Source organism: Hipposideros armiger, unplaced genomic scaffold (genome assembly GCF_001890085.2).
Source record: "Hipposideros armiger isolate ML-2016 unplaced genomic scaffold, ASM189008v1 scaffold_10, whole genome shotgun sequence".
NCBI lineage: Eukaryota > Metazoa > Chordata > Mammalia > Chiroptera > Hipposideridae > Hipposideros > Hipposideros armiger.
The window spans coordinates 5,309,709-5,331,757 of NW_017731360.1; the positions used below are offsets into that span (position 1 = coordinate 5,309,709).

Consider the following 22,049-nt stretch of genomic DNA (forward strand, 5'->3'; position numbering starts at 1 on the left):
AGGTCTTAAGATAGGGTACCATATACCAAGAGACAACAAACTTTTTCTATAAAAAAAACAGAGAGTAAATATTTCAGGCTTTGCGGACAATAGGATCTCTGTCATAACAATTCAACTCTGCCAGTATAGCCCCAAAGCAGCCACAGACCATATGTAAACAAAAGAGCATGGCAGTGTTCCAATAAAACTTTATTTACAAGAACAGGCATAGAGCCGGATCTGGCTGTGAGCCCCGTTTGTTGTATGCTACTGTAGGGGCTACTGGGTATAATGTATTAGATACTATAATTCCAGACTCGTAGTCACAATCCCGGATCTTATAACTTGTCATATGAGTGTGTACAATTGCCCTAGGCTGGTGCTTCCACTGAAGTCCTCCTAATACCGTGTTTCCCCAAAAATAAGACCTCACCAGAGAAGAAGCCCTAGCATGATTCCTCCAGGATGTGGAGGGCATGCATCCCTCAAATGAGGGTTTCATGACCTGTTTCAGGAAGAAGGGTGCCTTTTCCACAAACTCCTTCAGCTTAAAATATTCAGTATGCTAAGGTACCATATTTTGGCACCTAAAATCATGCTACAGCTTATCTTCTGGCTAGGTCTTGTTTTCGGGAAAACAGGGTAGCAGAAGAACGTGAATGCATATTTTCAGAAGATCTGGAAGGTGTAGGAAGCCTTCTCTCTCTTGGAGGCTTCATGTTTTTGCTTAAGAACTAATATGAATTTTACATTCTACTCCATGATAAATTCATTGGTTTTAGTGTACGTTATTTCTCCCAAAATTTCTAAGAAAAACTAACCTTCCAAGCACATGAATGTTATTGATCCTGTGGTCTCCAGATCCTGTGGTCTTCCTGTCCCTGGGGCCTGCCGGCCAGCGTGTAAACAAAGACAGGAGTAGGGACTGGAGGCAGATGGGGTTGTTGCAGCTGCCTCAGAATCCTTTCTTTGAACGTTCTCTTATACCATTTCCTTTGGTACGTTTTTCTCATGCTTCGTTCACTCACTCACTCATTCTGTTATTCATCTATCCCTTCCTTCCATCACTCATTTGGTGTCTGCTCTGAATTACACCAGCTTAGGTCTTAGATGACACATCTCCCCAATTCCTGAGTTTCCGAATTTTTAATACACCTCAGATACATAGATTTGTTTTGAACTCTACTTTGTTACGAACCTCAGATTTTTCTTTGGTTCCAGTCTGATAGATCTTTGGTTGTTTGCCATGGGAGGAAGAATATGGCTTTCACCCAACTGAGTAATTCTACGCACCTTCGCAGCCACTGCTCAGCGCGCAGTGCTCAACGCTCAGTGCTCAGCGCTCAGGCAGCCGGCTTCCGAACTTTTTTGCAGCCCCTTGGAATTGAATCTGGAGTTTTTACTTAACGATCTTGTCACTCCCTCGTCCTGATCATGTTAGCCACAGTATACGAAATTGCAAAGCTTATGTCTGGAACAAGGCTTGTATCATTCAATCAAACTGAACTCAGTTCTGCAATCATAGTAGCGCAATCACATGTCACTCATCATTTCTCGTGACCGGTGGATGACGGTGATGGTGAAGAAACTGGTAGAATGGGTGGTGGTCCTAGTGGTGGTGGCAGTAGTGACAGTAACAGGGGTGAGAACGGAGATGGTGGCCCCGTTGCCACAGCTGATGACACTGGTGGGAGGTGACGGAGATCACGGCAGTGGCCCTGGTGACAGAAGTGGTGATGTCAGTGAGGGTGATGTGCTGGGAGTCTCATTGTCCGGCAGACAGCGAGGCAACCCCACTTCCTCTTCTGTTTCTTTGTCCCAGTGTCCACAGCAACATCGTGCAATGACCCTGGGGTTCCACAGAATGGGAGCCGGAGTGGCAACAGTTGGGAAGCCGGCGACTCCACGTTGTTCCAGTGTGACCCTGGCTATGCCCTGCAGGGGAGCGCAGAGATCAGCTGTGTGAAGATTGAGAACAGGTTCTTCTGGCAGCCCAGCCCACCAACATGCATCGGTACAAAGCAGCTACAATGTGAACCCTGCCCTCTGGTCCCACCACTTGGGTGGTCCAGGCCCCCCCTCCTCAATCCCCCCACCCATATAAGTGGCATCTTCAGCCTGGCCAGAAAAATCGGAATAGCTAAAAGTGGCAGAAAACCCGAAGTTTACTCTGCTTTGCATGCATATGTACACATACACACACACACACACACACACACACACACACACACACACACACACTCACACTCTACACACTACAAATTCTTCACTCTCCAAAATGATCCCTAAGATTTCTAAGCCAGGCATGTCTGTTCTTTTTCTCCCGGCCCAGGATGTATAGATTGGAAGGGGGACAATGGTCACTCTGGGTAGTAGGGTCAGCAGGTTCCAAAGTGACTCTTCCATCCCTGAAGCCCTGGAAGGTATAGACTCAGGTATCCAGGAAAGAACCTTGTTCTTCTCAAGGAAATCTTTGGTTATCTGGATGTTGGTTCTCTAGACCTGTCCTCAGTCTTCAAATTTGACAGATGAAGAAATGGAGGCTCTGAGATGTGTCCAAGGTCATGTAGCTCGTAGGGGTTGGGTCTGAACACTCCTGCTCCCTAGCAACTCAAGACTGGGAGGAGGATGGAGCTTGAAGTGAGAGGAAGACAGGAAAGAAAGAGAGATAGACGGAAACAAACATCTAGGTGCTCCCTTCCACGTGGCAAAATACCGAACGTACTTCTCATGTCAACAGTGGGTGTCAGAAGGGAACCAATAGTCACGGAGGCCTTGCATGGGCCAGCCCCATACGAGACATGTATAATATTTACACAACCTCATTTAACTTCGTAACTCTCTAATTGAGCACCATTTCCTCATTTTATGGTTGAGGCAAGGGAGACTTACCCTAATGTGAATCTCTTGCTCCAAATCACAGAGCTAGGGTAGGGCAGAACCCAAATGCACACCCAGATCAGTCCGAATGCAGAGCCTGCCGTTGTCCTCACTCCACACTGACTCCCACGCTGCAGGTGGGCTCAGGGGACATCCTGAGACGTATACCCCAGCAGCGTCCACCCGGCGACGCCTGCCCCTCTTCCAGGCTCAGTGGGAGATGCTGTCCAGGCATACGGGGACTGGCCTTTGCTGGTCGTGCTCTGAGGCCTGGCCTTGAAGGTGAGACCTTACATCCTGTCCCTCAGTGGTAATTAGGAGTCACTTGGGTATGTGTGACAGGGGCATGGTGCATATAGAGTGGACAGGATGTTGAGATGTGGGTTCCAACACCAGATCAGTTCTCAACTACATGTTGTGATATGTCGGAAGGAGTATGGGAGAGTGAAGGAGACAGATCCGGGTTTGGTTCCGGGCTCTGCTACTTACTAGTTCAGTGGCCTTGGGAAAATTGCTTCAACGCTCTGAGCCTCGGTTTCCTTATCTGTAAAGTGAAAGTCAATGTACGTCCCTCATGGCATTGTGGGATGAGCACACAACTAACCATAATCTCAAGACGTGCTCATTTCTCTCCTTCGCTCCTTCCTTCCTCTGTCCTTCCTTCCTCTCTTTGTTTCCTTCTTTCAAGTTTTTGGACTGGCTTCCCTTCCCTGAGCCAGAATCATAGGATCAGGGAAAGTCTGGGAAGGCCCTGGAGGGAATCAGATAAGCTCTGAGGCCACTTTCAATTTCAGCGTCCTCTACAGCAGTGGTCCCTTATCTTACAGAAAAGCAGGTCCTGAGACAAGACTGTCCCGGGTGGCAAAGGAGGGCTGCACTGTGTGAAGCTGGTGAGAGCAGTGAATGGGCGGCCAGCCGAGCAGAGAGGTTACTCCAGCTCTCATTACCCATTCTTCTGCACGCTGAGGCCTGGGGGATGTTCCTCGGGCAACAAAATGAATGTCTTTGCCCCTTCTCTCAAACAGTCTGGAAATCCCAGTCACAAGCCCCTAATTTCCAGCTCCCCTGGCCGTCTGCCATGACTGGCCTGGCTGGCTTTGGCATTCCTTCGTGATAGGGAGGAAGCAAAGGAAGAAAACAAGTGTTTATTGAGCATCATCTCTATGATAGGCACTGGGCTGGACCGTGTAGCACCATGATCACAAATAGAATCACCACGTGGTAAGTTTAGAGCCGAGGTTCTGGACCACCTAGGTTCAAGTCTGGCTTCGCCACCAGAAGCTGTGCGGCCTTAGATAAATTATTTCATCTCCTGTGCCTCATTTTCCTCCCCTGTGAAATAGGGAAAATAAAAGTACCTACCTTATTGGGTTGTTTTGAGGATTAAATAAGATAATACCATAAAGCTCTTAGAACTCTGCCTGGTCACAGTAAATACTGTATGCATTAGAAGCCATTATCATCATTATTACTTTTATTTTATAGATGAGGCAGTGAGGCTCAGAGAGGTGGGATAGCTTGCCCAGGCTCACAGCCAATAAGTGGCATAGTCACATTTGAACCCAGGACTATTAAACTTCAAAATTGATGGCCTTTTCCACAACTCTCACTCCTCAGTACAGCCTGCCCAATTCTTAGCCAACTCTGGGGATTGGGGAAAGAAAAAAATGGGGACCATTTTTCTTCTGGAATGATCTGCCGAGTTTGGGGAGAAAAACGGGCGCCATTTCAGAAACTCCCAGATTTACCCCACCTGTGGCAAACTTAAGGGAAGACATCCTTGAGCTGCCAAGGAAGGCTCCGCCTGGTAGCCCTTGCCCGAATGGAGGCATCGTTGTGCCCCCTTGGGAGGATTCCCCCAGGGAGCTGGGCAGCTGACATGACACCGGTTTTCTCCTCTCGCTGGCTGCGTCACACTGTGTTTCTAGGCCAGCCTGAGTAGGGCCACTCTCTGTGGACTGGACAGTGTGGTCTTGCTCTGGCAAATTCAAGCTTTTACCCTGATCACACAAGCCTTTCGTCTGTCCCATTCATCTAACCATCTTCTGTAGGGAAGGCTCAGTGGCGAAGAAGCGAGTGAGCTACACGGCAGACCTGACTCAAAGAACCATCTGCACGCATAGATGCTCTCGCAAATGGGGCATTTCCCCTGCCAGCCTGAGGGTAGGAACAGTCCCACTGCCACCAATCGTTCCAAGGCAGTGTCGCAGAATAGGAAAATGATGGACTGCGGAGTCAGAGACATGTGGGTTTGAGTCTCAGCGAGCCTGGCCAAGTACTTCACCACCCTGAGCCTCCGCCCCTCTGTTTTAAATCAGGAAGAATAACCCATAGCTCACTGAGTTGCTAGGAGACATACATGAGATATTGTATCTACAACGGTATGGGTCGTGTCTAACATTTAATAGGTACCCACTTGACTGTTTCTGGCACTCGATGAGAAACATTTTCCACAGAAAAAACACACTACTCACGACCACTCGGGTTTTATGTTCAGCCGTGTTAGGGCTTTTATGGACTGGCTTGAAGACCTACCAGATTTTAAAGAGACCCTGCTGGGGATTGATTCCAGCCCTTTAAGCATCGCTCTGAGTAAAAGCTATGCTGTGAGGCCATAAAGCTCAGCTCTGTGACGAGCAAGCAGCTGCTGTTAAGTTCGGTCTTGGATACACTGCTAGCTCCTGCCTCCATGTCCAGTCTTGAATTTTCTGGCCTCCTCTGAAACGGCTCTCCACACTCCTGTGGGCTCACTATTTGCCAACTCCACTGCCAACCTCTGATGGCGCCCTGTGGTTTTCAGACCAAGCCACGTTTATAGCCTCGGCCATCTTTTCCTATTAATGACCCCACTCACTGCCCAGCCTCCACTTTATCCAAGCCTCCTGCTACAGTGCAGTAACCCAGCCAGTTAGGGAAGAGCCTGATTCAGAATCTGGGCAGTGCCAAGCGGGGTCACTGGTGAGCCGCTTGCTTGCTGTCTCCCTGGCCACCTTCCCTCTCCCTGCCTGCTGGAAAGGCCTGTCATCTCAGGGGAGAGGGCCCACCATGGACTAATTGGGGATTTGTAATATCTCCACACAACTGAGGTTTACATGCTCTCTTGGACAAGGTCTTTTGGAGAATTGGAAGGTATCTGCAAGCCCTAAGCAGATGCTAGGAGCACTGGCGATGTAGGAGGCCAGAGCGCTTGGCAGGTGAGCATGCTAGCGTTGGCCACTCCTCCTGACATGAAGTGCACTAGAACTCTTGGTAAATACCCACAATGCTCGCCTGGAAACGGGATGTGAGGCAGTGCGGGGAGACCAGGTATTTCATGTGTCTAAAAGACGCACGATGGCTCCAGGTATTAACTGCTTATGGTATGCCAAATGCTTTAAGAGGCATCTCCAAAATCTTGGCATCCGCGCCATGAAGGAGATAGTATCCCTTTTTTGCAATAGAGGAAGGACACCGAGGTCCAGAGAGGTTAGGTCAATTCCCTAAGCTTACACAGCCAGGAAGTGACAGAGCCAGGGCTTTTGTTTTTGTTTTTTGAATAATTCCTTGAGGTGAAATTCACAGAACATACAATTAACCATTTAAAAGTGGACAATTCAGTGGCATTTAGTACATTCACAATGTTGTGTGACCAGCACCTGTATCTAGTTTTAAAACGTTTCCATCGCTTCAAGGTAAAACCTCACACCCATTACATTCCACCTCCTGTCCCCCTCTCCCCCCGCAGAGCCAGGTGTCAACGTAGGTGTATCATTCTCGCTCCCTCCTCCACTGTGTCTATGAATTCCCACTAACGTGTGACCCTGTGAAAGACAGTCTCACCCTTGTCTCCCTCTCTTCTCAGCTCCATGCGGGGGAGACCTGACAGGACCATCAGGAGTGATCCTGTCTCCAAATTACCCAGAGCCCTACCCACCAGGCAAGGAGTGCGACTGGAGGGTGACTGTCTCGCCAGACTACGTCATCGCCCTGGTATTTAACATGTATGTACCTTTCCCCTGGGTGGGAGACAAAGGGTTCGGAGCTGCTAGGGGCTGCAGACGCAGGTCTCTAGGTGAGTAGGCACAGGTCTGCTGTGAGCGGTTCTCCGTTCCCCCGGAGGTGGAGTCTAAAACAAGGAGAAGAACTAGCCTTTGTGGAGTGTCTCCTGTGTGCCCATCACCATGCTCAGTGGTTTCACATATATTATCTTATTTAATCTTTATCATAATTTATGAAGTAGCTATTATTATTAATTATTATTTTTTTTTTTACCTCTGAAGATGCTGAGATTCAGAAAGTAGGGCCTTGCTGGATCCTTTTCATCTGCCTCCCTGCATTTTCCTCCTCTGCTCTCGCCTGGCTCCTTCCAGAACGCTCCCCAGCACACAGAAAGGCTCAGGTTTTTCTCAGGTGCTCCCCCATCTAGCTGCTGCAGAATCTCCTTTATTCCTTTTAAAGGCAAGCTCTTCAAAGGAATGTCTCTGCTTTTCTCTCCTTTTTCCCCCTCTTCTCCTATCGAGTCCCAAACCACTGAAATCTGATCCCTGTCTCCACGGTTCCACTGGCAACTCCTCTGATAAAAGACACCAACGAACTCCTGGTTGCCAAACAAAATGGAACTTCCCACGTTTTATCCTCCTGCGCCTCTTGATCGCTCCCTCCATCCTTACTCTGCTTCTTCCCCTTGGGTTTTGTGAAGTTCCTCCCCTCTAGTTCTCCGACTTCTTCTGTGACTTCGCGCCTTCCTTTTAGTGCGCCTCTTCCCTTGCCAGACAATCTCACGGGCCTTTTCTCTTCTCATCCACATCTTCTTCCTGGACACGCTCACCCACTCCCATGGCTCTTCTCTTATAAACTGGAGACCTCTCTTCCACCTTCCCAGACGTTCTTCTGAGCTGCAGCCTCCTATACCCACCTGTTGGAGGTCTCTGTCTGGTGCCTGCAGTCCGTTCTCTGCAAACTCATCTACTTCTTTGGTTCTGTTGTTTTCACCTTTGCATACCTGCTTAGTTCCAATTGCCTTTGTTGGATATATACCTAAGAGTGGAATCGCTGTGTCATTCAGCAGGCCTATATCCAGATCTAGTAGATGTTGCAAAACAGTTTTCCAAAGTGGTTGAACCAATTTACACTCCCCCAGGGGGCTTGAGAGCTCCAGTGGCTCCACATTCTTGCCAATGGGTGGTATTTCCCACCATTTTCACTGTAGCCATTCCAGTGGGGTAAATTACGTTCAAGAACTCAAATATTCAACTTACTAAACTAAGAAAGTTTTGAAAATGGATTTTTTTTTCCTCACACTCGGGTCAGGACAGCTAAGAAAGAGGCACAGCTGAGGGTGCCAGGGGTGGGGTGGTAGCAGATCCTAAGGAGCGCTGAGAACTTGCTCGGGGATACAGGAATGAAGATAGGGACCTCAGAGGGAACAGGCCCCTTCCTGCCTGGGAATGGCTCCCTGGGTGGCTCTTTCTCTCTTGGAAAAGCAGATGCCACAGAGCACAGTATAAAGATGTTGGAGGCAGGGAAGAGAAACGGGTCTGGACCGCCTCTGGCTGACCTCTGGGCGTGTAGCGTTGGTAACTCATGTTCCCTTCCATGCACAGCATACTGAATATAGACGACGATATTGTATTATAATCACCAAACTTACGAAGAGTCCAGATCTCACTGTTTCCAACCGTTAAAAAGAAGTGGTCATTGTGACATGATAGAAGTGCTGATTATCACTACGATGCCAGTCATCTTACCGTATAGAAATGTATCAGTCAATGTTTTGTACACCGTAAAGCTATGCCAACTATATTGGTGTATGCCAACTATATTTCAAAAACATTTTTCTTAAAAATAAAGGATGTTAGTTTTTCAGCTCCAGCTTTCTGGACGCTGACCCTGGAATCGGCCTCCCCTGCCCCTGATCCTGACTTATCTATCTTTTTGTGTGACTGGGGGGCCGTGGGACTTCGTCCTCCCCCTTCCCACCAGGAATCCTGGGGGTTGGACACCAGTGGGACAGAGGGCTTGCTGTCTGGGAGGCTATGTCCTTTGGCTGAGCCGAGCATGAGCCTTTGTTTGACCTTAGCCGGGTGGGGGCGGGATGTTTTTGTTCCCCAGCTTTAACTTGGAGCCTGGCTATGACTTCCTCCATATCTACGACGGACGGGACTCTCTCAGCCCTCTCATAGGAAGCTTCTATGGCTCCCAGCTCCCAGGCCGCATTGAGAGCAGCAGCAACAGCCTCTTCCTCGCCTTCCGCAGCGACGCGTCAGTGAGCAATGCTGGCTTCATCATCGACTACACAGGTAAGGGCCCTGGTGGCAGAGATTGCTGAGAGCAGGGCCAGCCAGACCTGGCAGGGCAGAAGCCGGCATAGAGCGAGGAGTGCAGTGGGCTGGGTCCCGGGGAGCCCGCGCCAATCCTGGTGCCCTCCAGGCGGCTTAGCCTTTCGCCCCATGTGCTCAGGCCTGGAATAAAGGTGGCCAGGCTTCTCCTTACACCTCCTTCCTCTTTCCCCATCATTGCTCTTCTCCCCTTTTTCTTCTTCAGCCCCATAACTTCAGTCCGTACGTATCACCTGACATCTTCCTCGTCACTCCGCCGCATTTGCAGAGTTCTGATATGAGGCTCAGTCTTCCACTCTACCCCAAAGCTTCCCACCCTCCTAGATAGCTTCAGTGCCCATGTGGACAGCCCATCCAGCTTCTGGGGTCCCCATGCTGGGCCTCTGTCCCAAGGACACTTTCTGATACTTCCTGATGATATTTTTTTTCATCCCTCCTGCTCTCCCATCCTTCTATGCTCACTTCGCTGACCTCTTGGATTAATCACGCCAAGCTGAGTCACGTAGGGGTCAAGAGCAGGGGTCAGTACATTGTTTCTTAAAAGACCAAATAATAAATATCTTAGACTGTGAGCCATCTCACCTCTCTCACAACCACTCAGCTCTGCCATCGTAGCGCTAAATACAAAGACAAAATACAAAGGACTGGGCATGGCCATGTGCCCGGAAGCGTCTACTTACAAAACAGTCCCTGCCTGGTCAAGACTGTCGGATGAACTGGGTTCAGGGCTCATGGTTACCACTTAACAGATGTGTGGATTTGGGCAAGTTAACGTCACACCTTGAAAACTCCATTTCCTCATCTATAAAATGATGGTAGAATAAGTCCTATCTCACAGAAATGTAAAGATCAATGAATTCATGCCTCAAAGTTCTTGGTAGAGTGCCTGGCACACATCAAGCCTGCCATAGTGTTCAAACAGGAGTAGTCAGTCGCAGGAGTAGTTCCAGGCTCTCAAGCACTCTCCTTTCTTCTATACTGTTATTCTTTTTGACCTTTTCTTCCCTAATTATCCCAGAAACCATTATCCAAATCCTAGCTCCATTTCTTGCTTGATTTGTGAGCTTGGCAAGTTATTATCTTTTGGAACCCATTTCTCTGTCTATAAAATGGTGGAAAAAATAATTACGTTGCAGAAGGTTAAAATTAAAAGATATCATATATACACGCATTATGTATTAAAAGATATTATATGCACTCATATTATATGGATGAGTATAATATCCAGTGTGTACTGAACACTCTAGAGATACTCTAGAGATGATCGATTTTGTTATTGTAACTGTAGCCCAAGTTCACCCAGGCCTCATCAGCCTGTGGGTACAAATGGAGTCACATTACCAGTTAAAATTAAAAAGTTTCTGGCTCATGTCTCCATTTGCATAATGTAGGACCTCAGCAACCTTTTAAAATGCCCTTTAATTAAATATTTTTGGCAACTCCTGGGACTATCTCACATGAGAGCACAAATAATATCAATCTTAATAATAGCTAACTTAATGCCTACCAGCTGCTGGCACTGTCCTAAGCAACTTACATCCATCAACTCATTGAAATCTTCCTAACTATTGATTGTCTGCTATAATATTTGTCAGATGCAGTTCTAGAGATAGTTGGTGCCCAGATTAGAGGATGTTTTGCTTGTGGTCTTCTTTCCTTGTGGGGCTGGCCTAGCAAATGGATATTTTGCTATCCTCTCTTCCTCCAGACACCTGCCATTCAATAAGCCTTCTGTATTCAAATGCTTCTCCGCAAACATGACTTAGACATAGCCTGGGACCCATCGCCCCACCCACCGCCATCCCCACTACCATACCATCTTCACCATCATTTTTCTTATTATTCATCTCCCTGATCGCACCCCCATCAGTGCCCTCAATTTTCCTGCCCCGTGATCCACCTGTTGGGTAAACCTTGCAAGACTGCACCCTTTGTCACACCCACACTCACGTGGCTGAGCACAGCCAGGAAAAGTCGCACAAACATGGCACTGGGAGCCACCTCAAATAATATCCTTTAACCCCAGCCAAGCCTTAGCAACCACCAGAGCAACGTCTGACTTTATCCCACCGGAGTCTTCCGCTTGGTGGAGATTCCAGAATTTCACCCCAGTGTCACCGCTTTCAGCCTCCTTAGAAGATGGCTTCATGTCCCCGTCCCTGGAGATAGTAACTTCCCGGGTAGGAACTCCCTCAGCTTCCTCCGCAGTCACCTTGTTCCTGCTAACCTGGCTGTGGCCACGTCTCCCATAGAGGCTTCTCTTCACTGAATCCGTGGGCCGGAACCACACCTCCAGCTCCTCTTTTCCAAAGAAGCCCTTTCCGCTTTCCACTGTTGGCCCAAGACCGTATCTAGAGGGGTCCTCAGGTCCCAAACACAGCCCCAGGGAACACAGCCTGCCCAGCTGCCATCCGAGCCAGCCAAGTGGCTGAAGGAGGCCAGTTACTGGAGAGAGGGGAGAGGTGAGGCACAGCCCACTGTGCACCCTCGATTTCCCTATTAGGATCTGTGGTAACAGTATCACAATAAATGTGTCTGTTTGGGGCGGGAGGCACCTGGTAAGACCAGGAGCTATCTTCTGTCCCTCTCAGATTGCACTCCCGCTAATATAAGTCACCCCTCTACTCTGTCTCCGAGTCTCTGGTCAGGTAACCCATTTGCTGAGACCCAGGGACCTCTGCCTTACCCTATGGTCTCCTTTTCCCTATCCCAGGATTCCTGGATTCCTGGACTGGGTCTATTCTGCTACCAGATCCCATGGCCTCAGCGATATTCCCCTATGCTCAGTATCTTTATAGGGGTGGCCTCCATCACTGATTAGCTACAAGGCATTAAACAAGTTGCTTAACTTCTGAGCATTGTCTCCTAATCTTTCTAAGAGGGACAGTGGTAAGAGGGACATATGTGTATGAGTGTTGAGTACAGGCACACCTCAGAGGCATTGTGGGTTTGGTCCCAGACCGCCTGAATAAAGTGAATAGCGCAATAAAGCGAGTCACACAAACTTTTTTTGTTTCCCAGTGCATATAAAAGTTATATCTACACTATACTGTCTGCAATAGCATTATGTCTATAATAACAATGTACATACTTTAAAAATACTTTATTGCTAAAAATGCGAACCATCAACTAAGCATCAGTGAGTCATAATCTTTTTGCTGGTGGAGGGTCTTGCCTCGATGCTGATGGCTGCTGACTGATGAGGGTGGTGGTTGCTGACGGTTGGGGTGGCTGTGGCAATTTTTTCAAATAAGACAACAATGAAGTCTGCTGCATCGATTGACTCTTCCTTTCACTTAAACACTTAGAGGCCATTGTAGGGTTACTAATTGGCCTAATTTTAATATTGTTGTGTCTCGGGGGAGGCCTAAGCGGAGGGAAAGAGACAGGGGAACTGCCAGTTGGTGGAGCATCAGAACACACACATTTATCAATTAAGTTCACTGTCTTACACAGGTGCAGTTTGTGGCATCCCCCAAAAATTACAATAATAAAATTCAAACAATACAGAAACATGTAAGATGTACTCTAAAAACTTAACATCCTCTGTTACTACCATCATCGGAGCATCATTAATAATGGATAATGGTTTGTTATCTCATTCCAGATATTTTATATGAATATAAAGTAAATTCCAGACCAGGGGTTGGCAAACTTTTCCTGTAAAAGGCCAGATAGTAAATATTTTAGGCTTAGCAGGCCAGATGGCCTCTGTTGCATCTGTTCAACTCTGATCTTGTAATGCTAAAACAGTTGTAGACAGTATATAAACAAATGGGTGTGTCTGTGTGCTAATAAAACTTTATTTACAAAAGCAGGCCACAAGCCTGTGAACTGTAGTTTGCTGATCCCTGTTCTATATGAAAGAGATCACAACATTTGTACTAACCTGTAATATGGGTGTGTTTTGGTTTTTGGTGGTTTTTTTTTTTTTTTTGCTTTGTTTGGTTTTTTGCTCAACAATAATATAGATCTTGGACATCTTTTCATATCGGTATTCAAATACTTCCACTATTCTTTTTAAAGGCTTATATTTCAGTGGATGGCTCTAATTCAACCTTTTTAACCAGTTCTTTACTGGCTGAGTGTTTGGGCTGTTGTTTTCAGTTTTTTGCTGTTACAGTGTTTGGAAATGGTCCTCATCTATTAGACTAAAAGGAGCTGGTTCTTTTCATTTTTCCATTTTGGAGGGCTTGGGTTTAATTTATTAGTATCATCATGATGTTTTAGTCATTTAGTATTATCCTTCACAGCTGAGTTCTGGTTTGGCAGGCGGAAGACCTAATTTTGGTCTTAATTCTACCTCTTAATAGTTGAATGGCTTGGAAAACTTATTTAGCCTCTCTGATCACCACGCTCCTCATTGATAACCTGAACAGGAACATACCTGGCCCTGCCTGCTCCAGAGGCCATTGTGATACGCAAATGAGATAACAGATTGGAAAGTGCTTTGAAAATTATAAAGTGATATTCCTATGTAAGAGGCTATCATCATTATCATTATCATAATCATTATCAATGCGATAATGTTGGAATGGTGAGCTTTTCTTGCTGTGACATGTAACTATAGAATGAAGTGTGTAATTGAAATTATTGATGTGGTTGTTGGTTTTTCAAGCCCTGAGGTGTTCGGCCAATCAGGTCAGCATCCATTTATTATGCTCGATTATATGCCAAATAGAGCCAGCCCTAGTGCCAATTTCTATGCTAGTTGCCTGGATTATGAGAAGAGCAGGTGATGGTCTCTGTCCTCGAGGAGTTCAGAACTCACTGGGAAGAAATACACTTACCTACACTACCAAGGTTATGTCGTGCATGCTATAAACAAGAAAAGAAAAACAGAATTTTGCCAAAGAAGGTGAAATTCGGGCCGGCCGAGTGGCTCAGCTGATTAAGAGCTCGCTTGGGAGTGCCAGCTCTGAGCAGCAGAGCTGCGGTTCAGATCCCACATTGAGGTCCAGTGACACTGCCCTCTACAGCTAAGATAATGAACAACAGCTCGACCTGGAGCTGGGCTGCTGTGAGTCGCCGGAGACGGCGTAGGCTGCAGCGGGGCTGCAGTGGGCTGCCGTGAGCTACGTGAGTGGCCGGCAGCTGGTGTGAGCTGCCAGGAGCCGCTGTGAGCGGCCGACCAATGACGGGCCACCAATTGCCTCACCCAGGAAGAGCACAATGATCATACCAACATGGGCCAGTGAAGCAACGTCCTCCACAACTAGACTGAAGAACAAACAAACAGCAATTTGTCTACCTGTCTGTTCCCCTTCCCCGAGTCCCCAATGCTGTTCCCCTCCCCCCAATTCCCCAATAAAATCTTTAAAAAAAAAAAACAAAGAAGGTGAAATTCAGGAAACTTGCCCAAGAGAGAGTGGCATTGAAAATTATAGAAATTTGCCAGACAGAGAAGGGAGGAAAGGACTTTCTGACATGGCTATAGTTCTGGGGTAGTCATACCCAGCTGGGTCCAATGCCAACACAGCAGCTACCTAAAAGCACAGTTGCTTATATGAGGTAGAGATTTGTTCTCCTTCCTATAAAAGAAATCTGGAGACCATCATCCATGGCTGATGAGTTGGCTCCACCTAGGCTCTTTTTGTTCTTTCTGTTCTACCCCGTTAGAATGTGGCTCCCACCCTCAGGGTTGTCTCAGATCCAAGATGGCGACTAGAGTTGCAGCCATGATGTGTGAGTTCCAGACTGCGAGAAGAAGGAAGGAAGGAAGGAAAGAAGGGCCAAAGAGCATTCTCTCCGCTGAGTCACCTTCCCTTAAGCAGTCTTTCTAGAAATCCCACAATTATCCATTTAAGAAATATTTATTGAGTGCCTACCAGGTGCCAGTCCCTGGACTAGAGCAGTGAACAAAACTGGAAAAATGTCCTTGTAGAACCTACCAATGTTCTAGTAGAGAGAGATAGAAAAAAATAAGGTAAATATATAACACATGAGATAGCATTGACCCCATGGCAGAGAAAAAAAGCAGAGAAGGGTGATGGGGAGTGTTGGGAAGAGGAATATTGAATTTTAAATAGCTGGTCAGGGAAGTGTCACTGAGAAAGAGACACTGAGTTAAGTCCTCAGAGAAGTGAGAGAAGGAACCGTGCAGATGGGGGATGCTCTGGGCACAGAGACCAGTATGTTTGGAGCAAAGTTAGCAAAGGAACAATAGGAGTTGAGGTCACAGAGGAGAGGATTGGAGGCAGAATAAATCAATTGGAGATTGAAGGGTCTTGTAGGCAGATAAAGATTTGGCTTTTACGCTTAGCGAGACAGTAGGCTGGTATCTGACCTGTTGTGTTTACATCTCTTTGGCCAGATCTAGCTGTCCAGGAGGCTGGAAGAGTCGGTTTTAGCTGGTGCCTTGATACTCTGCATGAAATCTGGGTTTTATTATTTAAGGATGAAGGGGGGAAATGGATATTGGGTGCACAGCTGGTTTTGCCTCTAATGAGCTACGTGAATTTGGTTCCAAGTTACTTAATTTATCTGAACTTCCAGTAAGATGTGACCCACTTTGAATTTCTAAAGAGGACAGATGAAATGCAAGACCTAATGACAGTTCCCTGTATCTCTGTGATACTAAGTTTAGGGGGAAGACCAGATTTGATGTGGGGGTCAAGGGCACATCACAGGGCACACAAGGAAACCACTGAGGAGTCCTCTACTAGATGAGGGGTCATCTTCTGGGTACCACTTGAGTTTAAATTTAGTGGTATATCTGGGACTGTTCCACCCCTTGATATGAGCACAGACAAAGATCAGGGCCCACATATAGGCTCCAATGAAAGAGTGAATAGACTCAGCAGGATCATAGACTCTCAGAGCCCCATCCCATCAGTCACTGGGCTGATTGGCAGCTGAACGACATTCTGAAACCATGGCTGCCTTTTGTATAGGTAGCTTAAAAGGCACCCAGGGGACCATGACAGCCATCAGCAAATTTCCTCCTGAGTCATTCATCTCTGAACTCTGATCCCTTCTATTCTGGTTCTTTCCTCCTTAAATCTGCTCTGTGAATTTCTGAGTCATTCTGCAAGGGTTGTCCCCTCTTTGTGTGCCTCCATCTCTAGACCTCTCTGTAGTGTAGGCTCCAAGACTCTGATGGAAACCTGACACTCCATTCCTTTTCCCTGATACTGACCAGCCTCAGCTGTGTCCTGACACTGCCCAGCCCTGAGCACAGGCCTCCTGACCATCACTGGTCCTGAAACAAGGAGGATGAGGAAAGGCAACAGTGGATGGAAGTAGATGTTGGCTCCAAAGAGCTGCTCAGGATTTCCAACTGATAGGGAGGGACTCTGTACCGTGCCTTTCTCCAGGGATTCGAGTCCCTGACTAGTCCTCTCACTTGCTTAGGCAGCATCAAGTTCACTCTTGTCCAGTGCAGAGGGACAGAGCGGATACCTGTTAGACACATCCATGGTATGCCCACTGGAAAGACATAAACACAATAGCCAGATGAAAAAAAAATGCTGTTTTGATGAACTAGCAAGCACCCAATACCCCAATGCACAACCCTGAAAAACTGCATTGGAGACCTGGACTTATCACAGAGATTGAAGTGGGGTTTCCTACTTTCTTCCTAAATCTACATATTGGTACCCAGGCACTCAGAAGTGCCTGCAAGGTATGGATGTGACAGCCTGCAAAGCCAATGCCAGCAGCACAGTGGTAGGCAAAAGAAAGAGAAGAAAAGAAAGCAGTCTTCAAAAGCCGGCCCTACTTCCCACAGGAAGATAGGAAGCTGAGGAGGCCTGCCATGCTGAGTGTGGGTGATCGGAGATGAGCAAAGGGGTGCGCTGTGCCTCAGCACTGACCTTCACTGCAGTGGTTATGTCCACAACTAAGATACCGTCCGAAACCATCAGCTCCCACCAGTCAGAGCAGCAGCACGTGCCTCCCCTGGGAGCCTGAGTCAAAGGATGAGAAAGGGCCTCAAAGGTTTAGCTGCAGCTCCCTCCTTTGTGGGTCAAGGCAAGAATGGGGGGAGAGGAGGAGAACCTTCACTCTCCAAGGAGATTTTTAGCCCTAGATTTCTAACCAAATTTAGAGAAGTTTCCAGACCCGAAAGGAACAGGACCAGCCATCTCATATTCCCATGTGCTCTGTGGCTAGAGTCAGGGTCTCCTTATGGGTGCTGCATCATGGAATTAGGCCACTAATGAGTCCTGTTTGTGTGTGCATGTGTTTGTTTTTCTTCTAGAAAACCCACGAGAGTCGTGTTTCGATCCTGGTTCGATCAAGAACGGCACACGAGTGGGGTCTGACCTAAAGCTGGGCTCCTCCATCACCTACTACTGCCATGGGGGCTATGAGGTTGAGGGCTCCTCGACCCTGAGCTGCATCCTGGGGCCCGATGGGAAGCCCGTGTGGAACAATCCTCGGCCAGTGTGCACAGGTGGTGGAGGCGGGGGTAGCGAGGGAGGGAGGGTATGCCAGAGGCAGAAGGGTCTGTGGGTTAGGGGTACGGGGAGGTGGAACATGGTCCTCAAAGCAGGAGCTCGAACATGGTCCTCAACGCAGGAGCTCCTTGGGTTCCCTGTGAATGAGAATGGCTGATAATTCACCAGGTGCAACAGTCCCTGCCAATATGTCACCTCTCTCAGATCGCATGGTGTCCCCACCCACACTTAGATAGATATTCTCAGCGGTGGCCCCGAGACATGCCAGCAGCTCATACCAGGGAGAAGGGAGTTAAAGGTGAACCGGCTTGTTCCTGGGCCTAGGGAAAATTCCTGAGAGGCCAGCTGTGTGAAACTAAGGCTAATGGGTGGGCTGAATCCGGGGGACCCGGGTTAGCCATGGAATCCTGACAAGTGGATAGGGTGGAGTGTCAGAACTTTAAGAACGTGGTGGCCACCTCAGTTGAAAAGCAAGGAGGCCCCTTTGCCGAGGTGAAAGAGGCTGGCTCTGAAGTCCACCCCGCAGGGAATTGGGCACCGTGGATGGGAACGGAAGGTGGCTGGGTTGCATGGGCTGGCCTCTCCCCACGGGGCTAGCCTGGGGAAGCCTCGGCTCTCTACTCAGGGTCTATGCAGACACTAACTACCTGGGTGCCGACATCAGCCAGGGGGCAGCAGATCAGTTCTGATTCTACTTAGAAGCAGACGCGGTTCCTAAATTGCTCCTCAAGGCTGCGCCTCTGGGGACCAATGCCAGTGGTAATAGTTAGAAGGCAGGGACTGTGCCCAGGAGGGTCCTTACTAGCATGAGGGTGAGTTTCAGGCCACACGCCATGCCAGGGATGGATGTCCTCTGGCAGGGCAGGGCAGTGTCCTCAGAACGCGGCTCCTCCACATCCTCCATGTCCATGGCTGTGCACCTCATGGCAGCCCCACCAGGGCCGGAAGCTCAGGCTGGGAGTGAGAAGAATGGAGGATGGACAGCTCAGGAGAGGCTCACATGGTTACCTCTATCTGATTTCTCTTTCAGCCCCCTGTGGGGGACAATATGTGGGTTCAGATGGAGTGGTCTTGTCTCCCAACTACCCCCAGAACTACACCAGTGGGCAGATCTGCCTGTATTTTGTCACCGTGCCCAAGGATTATGGTATGGGTTCTTTTGTGTGTTTGTTTATTTGTTTTCTGACTCCTTCCAACTCCTCAGGCCCTCCCCAATTGTATCCCAATTCCACTCCCAATTACATCCACTCTCATGGTGGGAATGGGCAGAATAGTCTCACATACAGGACAGCTGAGTACAGATGCCACGCAGTAGGCTATAGAATACACTCCTGACACATGAGGGAGGAAGGGTGCGAGTTGGCCAGAACCAAGGGATGGGGTTAGTGATGAACTAGCCAGTGAGGAAAGGCAGGAGGCACTGGGCTACCCAGTACAGCTCAAGACTGAACAGAGGTCCGTAGATCCAGGGGTGGTTGACTAAGGGCAGGAAGAAGTTAGGAGTGGGATGGAGCCAGGCTTGCAGCACAGGTGAGGGAGCCGGAAGCCACATCATTCACTATTCCATCTGAGACCAGGAGCCTGGTCCTGCAGCTGTAAGTAGGATGAGCCAGAAAAAGGCGAGGAGCAGGCCCATGCCCTGAGAAGACAGTGAAACCTCCAGATTCCAGGAATCCAAGGTCAAAAGAAGCCAGGCTTATCACCTGGCTGGCAGTGGGGACAATCAAGCGTCCTGCCAGCTCTGGAAGATTCAGGAATTTCCTGAGGGTCATAGGCCAGTTGTCCTGGGTAATCAGGTGACCAGCTGGCTGCCTTCTCCCTGGGCCTCCTCTTCATAGGACAGTAAGAACTATTTTTAAACACTGTTGGTGTTAAATGGAGCACAGGGCAAGGATATATCCTGACCACTTAGGAGAGGGACAGGGCAGCCCACAGAGAGCTGGCTGCTTATCCCCAGTAGATAGGATGGAGTGAGCACAGGGCATTCCCCAAACATTTATTACGCATCTAGTAGGGACCATGCACTCTGCTGGGCACTGGAGCTGCAGAGATGAGAGAGGCGTGCCCTCTCTAAGCTCCCAGTCTCATCTTTCCCCACAGCTACAGCCATCGCGCCACTCCTACCCCAGCCCCTGCCTGCACACTCATGAGCATTGTACACACTCCCCAACATGATGTGGCAGGAGCTTTTGACCTGCGGAATTACCGTTCAAGTCCTGAAAGGTTGTCCAATCCAGTCTGCCCCCCAGAGCAGAATCCTTGATAAGTGGGCATGCAGTTTGTGCTTGAGTTGCTCCAGTAACAAACAGCTCATGCCTTTGCAAGCAGCCAACCCCAAAGCTGGTTAGTTTTGCTGAGCTGAAACCTGTGTATGGACGTCTGGTTCTAGGAAGGGTGGTGATCTGTCCCAGGCATCTTCTCTTTGCCAGCGATACTGAGCCTGGGAGATAAGGGCAGATTTTTCCTCTGAGTCTGGAATACTTGCCCCCAGCCCAGGTCTCAGCTCTGACATCCTCTTCTCAGATCTTTCTTTGATCACCTATTTAGAGTGGCCTACCTCACCGTATCGCTTTTTCCTATTACACCTGAAACGTAACACTATCTGAATTTATCTATATACTTAAGTGTTTTTATTTTTTTTCGTTTTCGACTGTTTTTTCTCACGAGAATACACACTCTGTGAAAGCAGCAACCTTGCTGTCCTGTCTCCTCTGTAAGGGGGAGCACAAAAATACTCATGCCACCACCCCTAACTCAGTACCCATTTTCAGGGTCCCGAAACGTGCCTGCCCTCTGACCTTGGCTTGAGATCTGAGAATGTCATACTCCATTCACTACTAGACTCATCATTGCAAATACTTTTTTTTCAGGCAGTCACTCCCTGGCCTGAATCCCTCCCTGCCCCGAATCCCTCCCTGCCCCAACACGTAACACACACACACACACACTCACACACACACACACACACACACGCACACACACACAACTTCCTACACACTCAGGGTTTAAGCCAAAGTAGTAGGTCTACCCTGGTTCTTGCCCACAGATGCACCTGGACAACTGGTAGACCAGTACAGGCAGGATGAACCAGGGTCCGGCAGATTGCTGAATTAGAACTGTGTTCACCATGGCCCAGCAGTGTCAGTGACCCCAGCTCCTCCAGCAATGACTGGCCCAGAGGGGACAGCTGAGAAAATCCCCTGTGATTCATAGCTGGTGTCCTAAAAAGCCATCGAATGGCAGGGCCCTTAGGCCTTATCTGATAGGAGCCTCATCAAGACCAGGCCCATCAGCTTTTCCTTCCTTGAGCTTGCTGAGTGGCCTTGGGGAACTCTCTTATCCCCTGAGCTTCCATTTCTTTGTTAATAAAATCTGGAAGAGTCATGGTCAAAGAATATGAAGTACATGGCAAGCATGGTACCTGGCACATAGTAGGTGCTTAATAAATGTCATTTTGCCTCTTCCCTTTGAGCTTTGCCAGAAGGAAATGAGGTAGATCTTTACCTACACAGCTGCTCCTTCCTCAGGGTGCTACTCACCACCCTCATTCTTAGCTGTGGGGAAGTTTGTATCCTCGGGCTGCCCTCGTTGGCTGGATCTTCGAAGAAAAAGTAATAGAAGATTCTGAGATCACATGGAAAGTGGGGGAAGTTACCCAAAGCCCTTTGATGTCCTTTTCCAGCTGCTATCTGGAAAAGGAATAAGGTTAGCTCCGTGCTACCACCACTAGCCTGACCACTGGGTGCAGTCCTCAATGTTATCGTGACCTATGTGGGAGAATGCCAGCGACTATTTCCATCTCCCTTTGTCCCCGTGTCTGGTGTCTGGCCAGTGTGCCAATGAGTCAGTAGAAAGGCTCAGCAAGCAGTTAGCCCCATGAACCAACAGCTTCCTCTGAGGTTTCCCTCATCCTGGCTTGGGGCCCCCAGACCTCCAGTCCTTGCCCCCAACATGGCTGTTCGATCTCCCACACTGAGGTCTCCTCACCATGTCTCCTCCACAGTTGTGTTTGGACAGTTCGCCTTCTTCCACACAGCCCTCAACGACGTGGTGGAGGTGCACGATGGCCACAGCCAGCTCTCCCGTCTCCTCAGCTCCCTGTCGGGCACCCACACAGGTACCCAGGGCTCGGCCAGCATTGGGAATGGTGGTGGGCTGGGAGTATCACAGGCCACCTAACAGGAAAGAGGCCCTGTAAGCATGGCTACAAGTGGAACCCCACAGCTCTGTTTCATGCGCTGGTGTTGTCTCTACCACCCCACAGTCAGCTCCTGGTCACCCATTCCTAGAAGGGGGCTTCAAAAACTACTCTCACCCCAAGCTGTATCTACACCACCCCCAAGGGGCGTAGCATTTCCTGCTGTTTTACATTTAGCCCCAGTGTGTTTTTCTAATTATTGGGTTGTCGGAAAAGTCATGACCTATTTTTTCTGTTTTTCGTTGCAAAAATGCATCACGACTTTTCCGTCAACCC

General features: G+C 48.5%; 1 protein-coding gene across 1 annotated transcript in view; it reads left to right on the forward strand.

Annotated features, from left to right (window-relative positions):
- Window positions 1–22,049, forward strand: part of CSMD2 (CUB and Sushi multiple domains 2) — a 634,343-nt gene that overhangs the window by 485,539 nt on the left and 126,755 nt on the right. Inside the window, exons 26-31 of the mRNA XM_019657596.1 lie at window positions 1,802–1,993; window positions 6,701–6,839; window positions 8,950–9,137; window positions 17,377–17,571; window positions 18,606–18,722; window positions 21,579–21,692. Coding sequence (XP_019513141.1) covers window positions 1,802–1,993; window positions 6,701–6,839; window positions 8,950–9,137; window positions 17,377–17,571; window positions 18,606–18,722; window positions 21,579–21,692 — 945 coding nt within the window. The remainder of the gene's footprint in view (window positions 1–1,801; window positions 1,994–6,700; window positions 6,840–8,949; window positions 9,138–17,376; window positions 17,572–18,605; window positions 18,723–21,578; window positions 21,693–22,049) is intronic.